At 36.5% G+C, this 13,776-nt stretch overlaps 1 protein-coding gene across 4 annotated transcripts in view; it reads right to left on the bottom strand.

The window, feature by feature from the left end:
• The window catches only part of Pcdh19 (protocadherin 19), a 101,317-nt gene that overhangs the window by 24,546 nt on the left and 62,995 nt on the right, over positions 1-13,776 (bottom strand). For 2 of the 4 annotated variants that reach the window (XM_058571268.1, XM_046419193.2), the window contains one exon: positions 12,632-12,804. In XM_058571268.1, the coding sequence (XP_058427251.1) occupies positions 12,632-12,804 (173 nt within the window). The remainder of the gene's footprint in view (positions 1-12,631; positions 12,805-13,776) is intronic. The other 2 variants (XM_058571270.1, XM_046419194.2) reach the window with 1 other exon arrangement.

Below are 13,776 nucleotides of genomic sequence, written 5' to 3'. Positions count from 1 at the left end.
GCAAGGAAGAATGCTAAATGCTTTACCTGGATCATCTCACAAACATCCTGGTAAGCAATTTCTATTATTACTTCCATATTGCCAAAGAGAAAATTGAGTTTAAAAAAATAAGTAACTTGGCTGAGGTCAATGTCTTTAGGTGGCAAAAGTAAACATGAAATTCAGATTTTTCTTACCCAACGTGTATACTCTTGGCCACTATGGTCTTCTGTGTGCCTTTAGGTTTACAGGCAGACTAGCAATGCATTCTTGAAGATAATGGAATAGTGTGGAAGTATTTAAACTAATTAGGACTTGCTCATTTTAGTCGGAGCCTCTATCTGGAAGACTCCAATAAGAAAAAGAAGTCTCCAGTTTACCTATGAGGATAAACTAGATAGTATATATTAAAGAAGTCTGGATTATAACCCTCAAATCCCTGCCAATCTTAGTTTCAACCACAAATATTTGTATCTTACTTCATTTCTCTCTTATCAAATCACTCTAACTTTTGGAACTTCTCTCAATCTACTAAGATTCTGACTTGGTTCAAGTCAATTTAAATGGCTATCATTTCTCTCAATTTTTTGGAATTCAATGCTTGTCTCTTAGTGTTGCTGTAAGTGATAAATAATACCATAAAATGTGCTCCCTATTGCAATTATTTCATGGACTTTTTAGTACTTTAAACCTGATGCATTGATATCAGAGGAAACTTCAGATACCAAAGGGACTCTTGGTAATGCTGCAAGTGGAATACTAGGATCTGTGCCTGAATTTTAGTCTCTAAAGCATCTGCATGATTAACATTATACTTTTAGAAGTACCCCTTTTCCAAATCACATAAAACAATGTCTAACATTCAAAATCTCACTTATTTCATAGACAACCAATTCCTAATCTAGAGATTCTGCCATATAGGGTCATATAAATCATTTATTTTATGTAATTTTTTCTTTTATAATTAAATTATTTATTTATTCTAATTTTTATACATGATGGCAGAATACAATTTATTTCATATTATACATATAGAACACATTTTTTCAAGTCACTGGTTGTACAAAGTATTTTCACACCATTCGTGTCTTCATACATGTACTTAGGGTAATGATGTCTAACTCATTCCACCATCATTCCTACCTCCTTGCCCCTCCTTTTCCCTCCCTCCCCTTTGCTCTATCTAAAGTTCCTCCATTCCTCCCATGCTCCCCCCACCATCACTATTATGAGTCAGCATCCTCATATCAAAGAAAACACTCAGCCTATGTTTTGGGGGATTGGCTTGCTTCACTTGGCATTATATTCTCCAACTTCATCATTTACCTGCAAATGTCATGATTTTATTCTCTTTTAATGCATCTACTCATTTATTTTTTAATGAAAGTCTGGGCATGAGGTGGGAATGACAACAACAAAAAAAGTTCAAAATGATGTCTGCCACCCATTAGCCATTTAAGAGCAGTAGGGCAAGAGAAGGAGGATAACCAAGAGGAAAGAGAGACCCTGGGGGCTGAGATATACATTTTTTGACACAGGGAAGGGAAAACAGAGTCAATACCACTAGAAAAGCATAGAGTTTTGTTCATATATATCAAAGTTTTGTGTATATATATCAAAGATTCTTTATCCATTCATCTGTTGAAGGGCATCTAGGTTGGCTCCACGATTTAGCTATTGTAAATTATGCTGCTATAAACATTGATATGGCTGTGTCCCTGTAGTATGCTGTTTTTAAGTCCTTTGGGTATAAACTGAGGAGTGGGATAGCTGGGGCAAATGGTGGTTCCATTCCAAGTTTTGCAAGGAATCTTCATACTGCTTTCCAGATTGGCTGCACCAATTTGCAATGCCACCAGCAATGTATGAGTGTGCCTTTTCCCCCACATCCTCACCAACACTTATTGTTGTTTGTATTCTTGATAGCTGCCATTCTGCCTGGAGTGATATGAAATCTTAAGAGTAGTTTTGATTTGCATTTCTCTAATTGCTAGTGATGATGAACATTTTTTCACATATTTGTTGATTGATTGTATATCCTCTTCCGAGAAGTGTCTGTACAGATCCTTTACCCACTTATTGACTGGGTTATTTGTTTTATTGTGTGTGTTAGGTTTTTTTTAGTTCTTTATATATCCTAGTGATTAGTGTTCTATATGATGTGTGAGGGGTAAAGATTTGCTCCCATTCTGTAGGCTGTCTATTCACCTCACTGATTATGTCTTTTGCTGAAAAGAAGCTTTTTAGTTTGAATCTATCCCATTTATTGATTCTTGGTTTTAATTCTTGCACTACAAAGTTGGGGGCTAATCCGACATGATGGAGATTTTTTATTTAGAATAAAAGAGAAGTAAGACACTAAAAGGTGCAGATCGATAAGCAAAAGCACAGGATGAACACATGGGTCCAACATGCTTGAAACACTTATAATGCTCTTTGTTTAATGAAACACTTCCTGGTGTAAACACTAACAAAGAGGGAGTGTGATGGGGACTTAGAGAAGCAAATAATGCTGCTTCTCCATCTTCATCATACAAATAGAATAGTTTCAATTTGGGGTATGCCTATTTGATAACAGATCATTTTGAGTTAAACAGTGCTTCAACTCAGAAGACATTTTTTCTTCCCAGTAGTAGTACAACATTTATTCCTTGGCTCATCACCCCACAGAAGGGAAGCAAAACACACCTCTTACACTCCTCAAGCAAAATCTAGAGGAATTCAATCCAAAACAGAAGGCAGTCTGGCAAACAGGACTACAGCCTGGAAATGGGTACCTTCAGACCGTCAACACATAACAGTGGTGGAAACATTTGCCACCCACTTCAGTACCACCAGAATCTGGAGAGCATTATAAATTATACCAACTGCAGCAGCAACTTTTTCTGGCATTTTAATTACCAGAACATTACAGATTAATCATCTCAAATTGATTTAAATGGCAAGTCAGTCATTTTCCTTCATAAGAGGAAACACTACACAAACAGAAGCCTTAAAGTGGACTGTGTTTCTTTGAAAACTCTATGTTAAACCAAAGATCCAGGTCAGATAGCTTTATGGGTCTCTAATTAACATCACAAAGGCAACACCACAAGGTTAATAAGAGATGGTTAGTTAGGAGTGGTGGTTTCCTGGTGCCAGCTCCAGCAGCTCAGTATGTTTGCAGACTCATTAGCTGCATAGATTGATTATCAGCTGAATTCAGGAAGTGCTCACTTGCTGTGTTAGCAGAAGGCTAGTGTGATTTGATACAACCCTCCAGCTAACTAGCACCCAACAGTAAGGTAATGTTTTCTACAATCAAAGAAGGAAGGTTTTCATTGCCTTCAATTTCAGTTGACATCAATTATAAATCTGAAGTATTTGGTGAAGCTCAGAGAGACATAATGAAGCCTTCTCAGTTGACAGTTGGCACAAACAAAGGTCTGGCTCTACATCTTTAAAATTCACTTTGTGTATAGGCACTGTATTTCTGAATTCTCATCTTGCCACTAAACAAAATTATCCAGTGTAAGAAAATTCAAACTTAATAGAGTACTCACAAGATAATCACTCAACTTTTCTAAAATGTAGAAACAGTCTGATAGGCATTGAATCAAGCAAAAGAATTTGCACTTTGGGTTCACTCTGGACTTTGCTATCGATTTGTGTTCTGGCATTAATAAAGTCCTTAAACATTTTGTCCATTGGGTTTTCTTCAGAACACAAATGGAAGAAATATTTATATGCAGCATATCTCTAGAATACAATGGCTCCTTGATTTAAAAGGACTAAATTTTCTGGCTAGAGATGATAATAAAAGTTCTCCAAGTTTAAAATAGTTTACTTTTACATATGAGTGACAGCTCAGCTTCTGCTTCTGACTTGCTTTGGTTTGTCAATAGTGTACAACCTGACTCTTATAAGCTGGAGGCATTTTTGTTTCAATAAGCTGATTTTTAAATTAAATTAAAATCAAAACCACTCTTTTGGTTCACCTCCCAGATTAGAGCAACTGACAGCCTCATTAATGATTAAAAACAGCAGGTGGTGATGCCTTGGAACAGTTTGACCAGTCTAAATATCTTGGAACCTACATCATTCCTCTTTTCCTCTTCTGTGTACTAAAAGGGAAAGACTCTTGTTCACACAGGTTAGAAACTCTATACAAACTAAAAAAAAGAGGGAAGAAAGCAAGATGTCCAGCACCTATTACAAAGGGAGAGAGTATGGGACTTAGAGATGGAGAGAGTAGTCACACAATGTTGGAAAATAAATCTCTGGCACTGGATTTGAATTTGTAAACTCATGCCTGGGAAGCTGCCTTGCTACAATCAATTAAGGCTACCAAGTTTTTCCAGGTAATCAGAGCAGTGTATGCCTACAGGTTTCTACCTTAAAAGGCAATATTATAAAAGTTATGTTTTTATTCAAACCAGATTACAGTTACACTCCTGCATCACTTAAAGTCTAGATACTAGACTACAATTTAGGAATACTCTAGGACTTAGCTGACTTAAATAGAGGCAAAGAAACTTGTGTGAGGGGTTCTAACTTCAGTCAGGGTAAAAAACTTCCTGGTAAACCAAGGAAACTAAAGATTCTCAAAAGCTATTAAACTGGGTACTACCAAAGTTAAAAAGAACTAAACTTACAATAAGATACTGTTGTCTGTTTTTCATATTTAACCACTTGCCTGCTTGTCGTCTAATCTGTTACAAAGGATAACAGACTAGAACTATTATTTCTGATTACAAGGCACCCTTAAGAGACAAACTGTCTCTCAAGAGGCAACCTCATTTGACAATGTGAATTCAGCCACAAAGAGTTCATATTCGGATAAACTCCTTTAGCCCCTTCTGGATTCATTACTTTTCAATCTCTGCTAAACACCGTATTTCACATACCTACAACCATACAGTAGATCTTTGACCATATATTTTTATATAAAGTCCAGCATTTGACATAAAACCCCAAATCCCACAGTACCTTTTCATTTTGTTTCCTGCACACCCATATCTATAGCCAAATGATTTGTTCCAGACCAACTATGGACCCTATCTCATCATTAATCTCTTTAGCCCTAATTGTCAATAACTGCTTTGTATTCTCTAGAGATGGTAATTGATTGGTTTATGGAATTACATTCTGCCCAGTTGCAAAAGAGTCAGTTTTTTTCCATCTGCCTTGAACTTTAAAAGGCCATCTAAGACTGGTGCAGTGATATATGCCTGTAATTCCAGTAACTTCACACACTGAGGCAAGATGATTGCAAGTTCAAGGCCAGCCTTGGCAACAAAGCAAGACCCTCTATCAAAAGAGAAAAATAAAAATGGAAGGTCTGGGAATGTAATTCAGTGGTAGAATACCACTGGGTTCAATCCCCAGAAATCCCCAGAATCCTCAACAAATAAATAAATAAATGACCACCCAAGACCTAAACCTAGATTATGTGACTTAGAGATGGAGAGAGTAGTCACATAAAGTTGGGAAATAAATCTCTGGCATTAGATTTAAATTTGTAAACTCATGCCTGGGAAGCTGCCTTGCTACAATCAATTAAGGCTACCAAGTTTTTATGTGAGAGCTTTCAAAACATCTCCAGAAGAACCTGTCCATACGTCCTTGAAAAGCAACTTTTCTAATGGACCTAAATGCCTGTCAAACCTTGTCTGATCTGGTTCTTAGTTGTTTTTTCCAGAGTGCAGTTTTATTGGGGGCAAACTTTGTAGGAAAAAAAGGACTTCCATATGAAAAAAAAGGATGTATCAAATGAGCTTTTCTTGGCTCAAAGTCTACTGAAAATAAGCCATCTAGTGAAGACAAGAGATTAAAAATCCCTAGGCAAACCCTAACCCTGGATGACAAAAACCATCTATGGTAAGGGAAGAAAGCCATCTCACAAGTATTTTGACTACACAATAAAGAAATGATGTAGAATTTTGGTATGATGATTTAAGTGGCTTCTTAAATGATGACTGGATTTAATTCCCCATATTTCTTTCATAATAAAGGGATTAGAGGAAAAATAAAAAAGGTAGTCTATAAATTCTTAAATGCCATGTTTAGATTCAGGTTTTTCCATCCTCATGGAGTTTATTTATGGTTCTTAACCATCTTAGGACAGAAATAATGTTATATAAAAAGAAAGACCCAAAGAAGATAATGATCTTGATATTTCAAAGGGCTTTTTGAGCATATGAAGCAATCTACATGATCTGGTCCCATAAGACAACTTGACATTTTTCTCATCTATTATCCTCTTAGCAGTATCCCTATTTATCATGGCCTACAGAATTTGCTTTTTCATGCAGCAACTGGAAAACATTCACCCAGCAAATCACCAAAATAGAGCATAATTTTATCTAGCATACCATGTTGGCAACTGTCTTCCACAATTCCGTCAATGGGATTCCATTACACCAAAGTGTCCTTTTAAATGTGTTTTGTTTTCTAGTTCAAGTAAACTTAATTAATTTCTTCACTGATCCTATGTAGCCTATTCCATACTGGACCATTTGTGCTACTGTGCCATAAACTCCTAGAGAATGAAATTCTTAATTGTTCAGTGTGCTCCCTTTATATAGCCTCCATGCTCCAATGCTTTCCAAGTATTTAGAAACATAGAAATTCTTAGTGTCAGCTAGACAAAAAAAAAAAGCCCATGGCATTCATTTTCTTGACAAATAGTCAATCCCTCACCACAGGTAATAATTTTTAATTTTTTTAATTTTTTGGGGGGTACTGGGGATTGAACTAAGGGGCACTCTGCCACTGAGTCACATCCACAGAACTATTTTTTATTTTATTTAGAGACAGGATCTCACTGAATTGCTTAGCACCTCACTTTTGCTGAGGCTGGCTTTGAACTTGTGATCCTCCTGCCTCAGCCTCTTGAGCTACTGGGATTACAGGTGTGTACCACCATGCCCAGCCCTACCACAGGTAATAAATAGCAACAGCAAATTTTACAATTACCTTAAATATGAGACAACTAAAAGTTCCAAGTGGATATCAGAAAAACATTTACACATACAAATTGGTGTGTGTGTGCGTGTCTATTTGAAAGCAAATGAACAGTTGGTATTATTCCTGATGTACTGTATGAAAAAACTGATGGTGAATTGTCCTGAAAGTATTCTCTAACCAAAATAACCAAACCAATAAAATGCTAGTAAATAACTGCTAATAGCATAGATGTTTCCATTAGTTAAGAACAACTTTTTATTCAAGCAACTGTCTTGTCAATAAAATGTAAATAATGCTTTGGAAAGAATCCAATTACCTGGTGCAGCAATGTAGTCGAAATAAACAATGCTCCACCTGTCACATTTCTTCCTACAGAAATTGCTGAGATTGGGAAAGGATTAAGTTTCCAGGCATCCAAGGCAAAGAGGGACTAGCCATTGAATACCATTGAATGCCTCTAAACCAGAAAAGGAACTGGGTGTATCAGAGATTAAACCTACCATTCTATGGTGAAATTAACCAAAATTGAGCAGGAAATTCAACCTCAAAGCAGGAAGGTTTTAAAAAAATGTTTGCTAATGTAATACTGTTCAAATTAGAACATCAAGGAAGAATTTTCATGATATTCTTATTGAAAATAAGACCTTATTTGCAATAGTCTTCTCATTTTTTTTCTTTATTGGTACAATATTAACAAATTTTCTAATAGTTGCAAGCCCTATTCTTATGGTCTTTAAAATAAAAATTGCTGATTTTATCATTCAGGTGAACTTGGTCATCTCAATAAACCCCAGGTAAGCCAAAGTAAAAAGATAATTGCTTACAGTGAATAACACTTCCCAGAGCCCAACACATAGTGCGCCCTCAAAAATATTGTTGAATAAATGAATAAGGTATATCTGTAAATAGATTAATCCTGGCTAGTAGTAGTAATACTTGAGGCAGGATGAAAGAATCTGAAAGTCACATAGAAACACTATATACACAAACCTATGTTCAAATAATTAAACATTTCACTCAGTATATTTTCAAGAGAATGAAGACATTTTTTTAAAAAAAATCTATATGAGCAAAACTAGGGAAGAAATAACCGCATGAATTGCAAAACAGTATATCTAGCCTAAAAGATGCTAATTCAGGTCCAGGGGGATCTAATCAACCTCTTTGTTGAAGTAAAGATAAAACTTTTTTACAGCAAATGCTATTCTGATAAAATGGAATTTTCAATTACTTTATGAATATCTGGTCTATGCTACCATTTCTGGAGCCCAGCAGCACACTGCTTTGCAATGTCACAAAATATTCTCCATTGAGAACTCCCTATTTTTCCAAGAGATTAATTGAAATGATTTAATTGAGTGTTTGGAAATTTAGTGAGGTGGAAGGTGAGTCAGGGGGATAGGTAAAAGGATAAAGACAGGGATATTTAGTCACTGAATCACAGTTTCATTAAAAGGCTAGAGAAAATGAAATTGCACATTGTTTGTATAGTGTTGAAAGTGTAAACAGCTTAATACACCCATGGTTAACATTATACTACGGGTAGAATGCAGACTATAGAACATTTTAATAGCTAATTTTTTATAAGTTTTACTCCATGTATATATACCTTTATTTTATTTATTTATTTTTATGTGGTTTGGAGGATCAAACCCAGTGCCTCACATGTGCTAGGCGAGTGCTCTAACACTGAGCCACAACCTCAGCCCCCTTCATGGCTAATTTGTAGTAGCAGTTGCATTAGGCACAGATCAAGTTCTTCGAATCCATGTTTTGCACAGAAAATATGTTGAATGGTATTAGGTGATAAGATTGGTAAATAAACAAGTTTAATAAAATCCAGAAAAACCTACACTTCCAGAAATAAAGAATCATTATATTTCTTCCAGATGTGAAAAGGAGATAAATGTTACTGCAAATTTCTGTACATGGCTTCCATTTGGTATCAATTAACATGGGAAGGAAATCAATTCAGTGTGTACTGAACTCCAAATTGGGTGCATATTAGAGCAATTAGAGTCATCTTCTCAACTGAAGAATTTATAATCAATAATTAAAATCATAAGGGAAAAGAGACTGCGTATGATTTGGGGCAAATTAGTTGGACTTGGGACTAGAGTACAGTTCTACAATATGATCCCCCAAAACCCCAATTTCATATCAGGACTGCATTTTTAAGTAAGCATAATGGAATATACAAGTCATCATAAATGGTCATGCAAAGAAGCAAGGAGGAACCAGAAGTCTATTAACTTCACCACTATTCAACTCAGAAATAACCAGGATAGGAAGAATTTCAAACCCAGTCATATCCGAAATCATGCAACAAACCCATAAGCTTCTGGCACCTCTGACCATCCTACTTGTCAATTGCTCCTCTTAGAGATTTGCCTGTAGGAATTGTATGGGGCAAAATTCCTACCCCCACCAGAAGGTAGTCAGTTTACCAAATAAATTCAGGGAGGGAAGATTTGATTGTGACTCTCAAGCTCCAAATGAGGCATTAAACCTGCTCAAAATGACCACATTTACTTGTTGTCAAGGTCCTCTGAGAGCTATGGGGAAACAGCATCTTAAGCAGTACCATGTGCCATTAAAAAAACACAAGTTAAAGAGTTATTTATTCGCGTTCATTTCTGGGAAGCCATGATGATAAAAGCCAATGAACTAGGGAGAGACATTAATTCCTGAGCATGATGGATGACAAATAAGTTTGTAATTCAGTCAGCTGGCAACCAGAAAATTCAGTTCAACTAGTTCATCAACCTACTGACCTGGTTTTAGACATGTTAAGAGAGATGCCAGGATTGAAAGTAAGACAGAAAGCAGAGATTCCTATCATTCCTTCTTATCTCTACTCTGATCCAGCTCACGAATGTGTTTGGATGGGGTAATCAAAACAATCCAAACTGTCAATGACTAAATACCTGAACTTTGGCCTCTGCATTAAAAAGTCTTTTACATATTCCACTTTCTTCATTGAAACTATTGATTCTGAATTCCAATGGCTTGTAAAGTTCTCAGTGAATAGTTATTGAAACTTTAGACACTTGGGCCCTTACATAAGTCATAAAGCACCCTTAGCATTCACACTTAGCATTCTTCTGCTACTGTATAGTATAGTTATAAGTACAAATCCCAGAGGAACTTTCAGCAGTGTGAAGAAGCACAGGGCCCAGTGTCTCTCAGAAAAGGAGGAACAAATACATTTTATATCACTTCTTCGAACACTAGCAACACAATAATAGATCACTGAACAAACCATTCCTGCTCAAGTAAAAATGAACAAATGCAGAAATTTTCTTAATTTTGAAAATTCTGAGACTTCTCTATCAATTACATGTCCACATACATGCAAAGGAAGATGCAGTATCAATATTGAAATTAGAAATGTCATAGAGCCACAAATAGGATATCCAAGATGAACCAAACTATTCAATACAATGATATAAGGTCCACTCTATTGGGTGAATCTAGGCCAAATTTGGAGTGGTTCTAGCAGAACCAAAAGAAATATCAGGATCAAAGTTTAGGCTGAGAACTTCAAGATCAGGCATGTATGGTAGATTCACCAGCAACTGCATTCCCACAACTGTTCCTTAGGATAAAATGAAATACACTTACCATGGGAGTGCAGGTTGAAATAGTAAATCTATGAAATGTTAATTGCTGGAATCATTGCTATGTTTTGAGGTAGTAATAATCAACCCAAGATTGTGGTGACACAATCTGTGTGGCAAGCCTAGAGTTGATTTAGGACACACAATTAAATATCATTATGGAAATCTTCAGAAATAGTGGGATATCACAAGGTACAGACTATGTAAAAAAGACCTTCATACATAAATTTTAGCCACTCAAGTTGTAAAGAACCAACCTAAGGATTGGCTCAAAGTTCAGCCACTGCTGGAATAATGGGAAAAATAATGAACACGCATTTGCAAATCAAATACTGAGAAACAAATGAAGAAGTATTGCCAAAATGGAACAAAAAGTACATCTGTGCATGTGTGTGTGTGTGTGTGTGTGTCTAATCATCTCTTATAATAGGAGAATCTTGGGATACTGTCACATCTTGCTTTAGAATACTCTCGTTATTATCCAATCTACACAATATATAATGCATCCCATTTGTAAGAAACAGAAAATCTAGCTACAGTCCACTTATATTATTTTCCTAGAGAAATGTGCTAAAAATTAAAACAGATGTTGTTCTAGCCAGGCATAAAGTGAGAATTAATTATGACTATTTCTTTTCCTGGAGTCATTTCATTTCACAGAGCACCTAACTAAAACCCTTTCTGATATAAATGAAAAAAGCATTTCTTTGAGACACATGCAAGGAGTAAACGATACATATCTGTCTGCATCCTGTGACACACTGCTAATTCTCTGAGAATTAAATTGCTCCTGTTTCAGTTATATAAATGTTTATTTTTTTATCCTTAGTCATAGTAAGGATTCCCAGAAAGTATATTATCTCGGCAGATGTCACCACTCACCAATTAGGGAAGGCAGCAGTGAACAATTGGTAGTGACCTCTCTATATTATGGACTTTGACACTTGGGTCTGCTGGGTAAGGAATGGATTAGCAATTTAATAAAATCTACAGTGACTATTTTTCCCATAGAAAACATTTTGTTTTGTGAATCATGCATTTTTTGATTCATTTACAAAACCAAAACAAAAGCATTTAATGATGTTTACAGTGAAATGAAACAGCTGAAGACCAGCACATAATCACCATATTTTGTTTCCTCGTCTTTAAGACTTTTAGCAGTAGGACTTCCAGCTGAGCTTGAGCCTAGCTTCTCTAAGACATAGCCAAGTATTCTGAAGCTTCACTGAGCCTAAACACTAAGTTGAATTCATACTTCTTAATTGAAAAGGACAGGCTGTTTGCACAGCATGTTAGCATCAGTAAAATATTGAAAATGACATTTGTGCCCAAGTCCATCTGAACATTCTGCCTTCCTGAACTCTGCTAATGCTTTTATATCCTGGTTTCTGCCTAGCATAATTTTAAATAGTGCTTCTTGCTGAGGGATGTGTGGCTGAGTTCACAAAAACAGATCCTTCTTCATACATGAGGACGCTGCTCCTGACATGTGCTTTCCACATTAGTGGAATGTTTTACATTGATTCAGCTGCATTCTCTTGCCCTGGTCTCCCCTATGACTGATGGCATGGATTCATGTGGCAGCCAGACAAAATGGGAAGTTCAGTACTTTCAATCCTCAGTAAAGAGCACACACAATCTGTAGTCAGAGAACAGTGTCTCTCCCGGTAAATCTAACTAGCCTGATTGGGAAATAAAACCTACCCCTCTGGTCTCATTAGAGTTGTGTTCTATGCAACTCAATTGATCAGCTGAATTCAGGCACCATAGCAAAAAGAGGCATTTATTCCTGGTGAGAAGGCATCTGCTCATTTCCTGTGTGCTCGCTCAGTGCAGTTACTATTGAAGTGAATGCACGCAATATGTATATGGTGTTATCCTGTAAAATGACCAAACAGTATATGATCCTGAGGGAATCATTCAGGGAAGCAGAAGAATCTGTCTAGATTCTGCTGTAGGTGCTGCCGAGTTATGAACTTAGTGGATAACTTGATACCACATTCATTAAAGTAGTAAAATGTGCCTGCAAACATTCTGGGTTCTTTGGAGTCTATTGTTGTAACTTACAATCAGTCAACCCTTACCATGGTCAGGCATCTGAGATCCCATGGACGTCACACTGGTATTCAGCACATCGTTGACAGCAGTATCACAATACAGGCTCCTCTGGACATCATGCTCACTGTCAGTCTGGTCACTCTCCTCATGTCCACTATCCTTCAGGCTGTTGCCCTCTAGGTCCTTGAAGGTGGAGCTGCTGGGTTGAAGAAAGAATGTTCATTTACGACTGTGATAGATCTGACTTTTAAAATCTTTCCAAGCCAGGATGATGTCAGTTCTGTAATGGAGCTAACAGTGGCTAGATTGCCCAACAGAGCAGGGATGAGGGGAAGAGAAAATTTTGTTTAAAGATAATGGAACTTAACATTGCAGAGAAGTCCCCACTATTGGATGCTGATGCAACTAATATTTTCATTCACTCATTTTCAGTGCATCGCTATAAGCGAGATACAAGAAGATAAAAATCTAAAACAACCACCTCTAAAGAATGCTGTCATCTCAGGATTTTTCTGTTTTAATACAATTGAATTTTTAGTGAGAGATTACTATAATGAGTAACTGTTTCAAGTGCTTAGCATTAACTTTTTAAGTCATCACAGCTCTATCAGAGAAAGGTGCTACTAATATTCATATTTATAGATGAGATAGCAAAGATACATAGAAGTTAAATAACTTGCACAAGGTCACATGGCTGACAAGAAGTTTATCATATCTAATACCAAATCCAGATAGTCTAGCTCCAGAGCCTAGAACTTAACCACTATGTATAATGCTTCTCCAAATATGTCTACTAACCAATGGTAAAAAAATAAGAGTGGAAGAAGTTGATACAACACAATTAAAATAGAAAGGGCTGTCAGAATTAGAGAACTCAGATCAGTTTTAACTGAAAAAGGAAAAAGGACAGATTCAAAGAAAAAGAGGAGGTGAGGAAAGAACCTTAGTGCATGGAAGGTATGATGGCTAATTCTGTGTCAATTTGACTGGGCCACAGGATGCCCAGCTAGCTAGAAAAATGTAATTTCTAGATATGTCTGTAAGGGTGTTTCCAGAAGAGATTAGGAATTGAATTGTGAAATTGAGTAAAGCATGTGACTCTCCCCAGGGTGGATGGGTATTATCTAATCCCTCCTAGGCCTGAATAGAACAAAAAGGCAAAAGATTGAAT

This window comes from Marmota monax, unplaced genomic scaffold (genome assembly GCF_021218885.2).
Source record: "Marmota monax isolate L192 unplaced genomic scaffold, Marmota_monax_Labrador192_F-V1.1 WCK01_AAM20220418_F8-fsc00206, whole genome shotgun sequence".
NCBI classification, from domain to species: domain Eukaryota; kingdom Metazoa; phylum Chordata; class Mammalia; order Rodentia; family Sciuridae; genus Marmota; species Marmota monax.
This window is presented reverse-complemented; position numbering and strand designations above follow the sequence as displayed.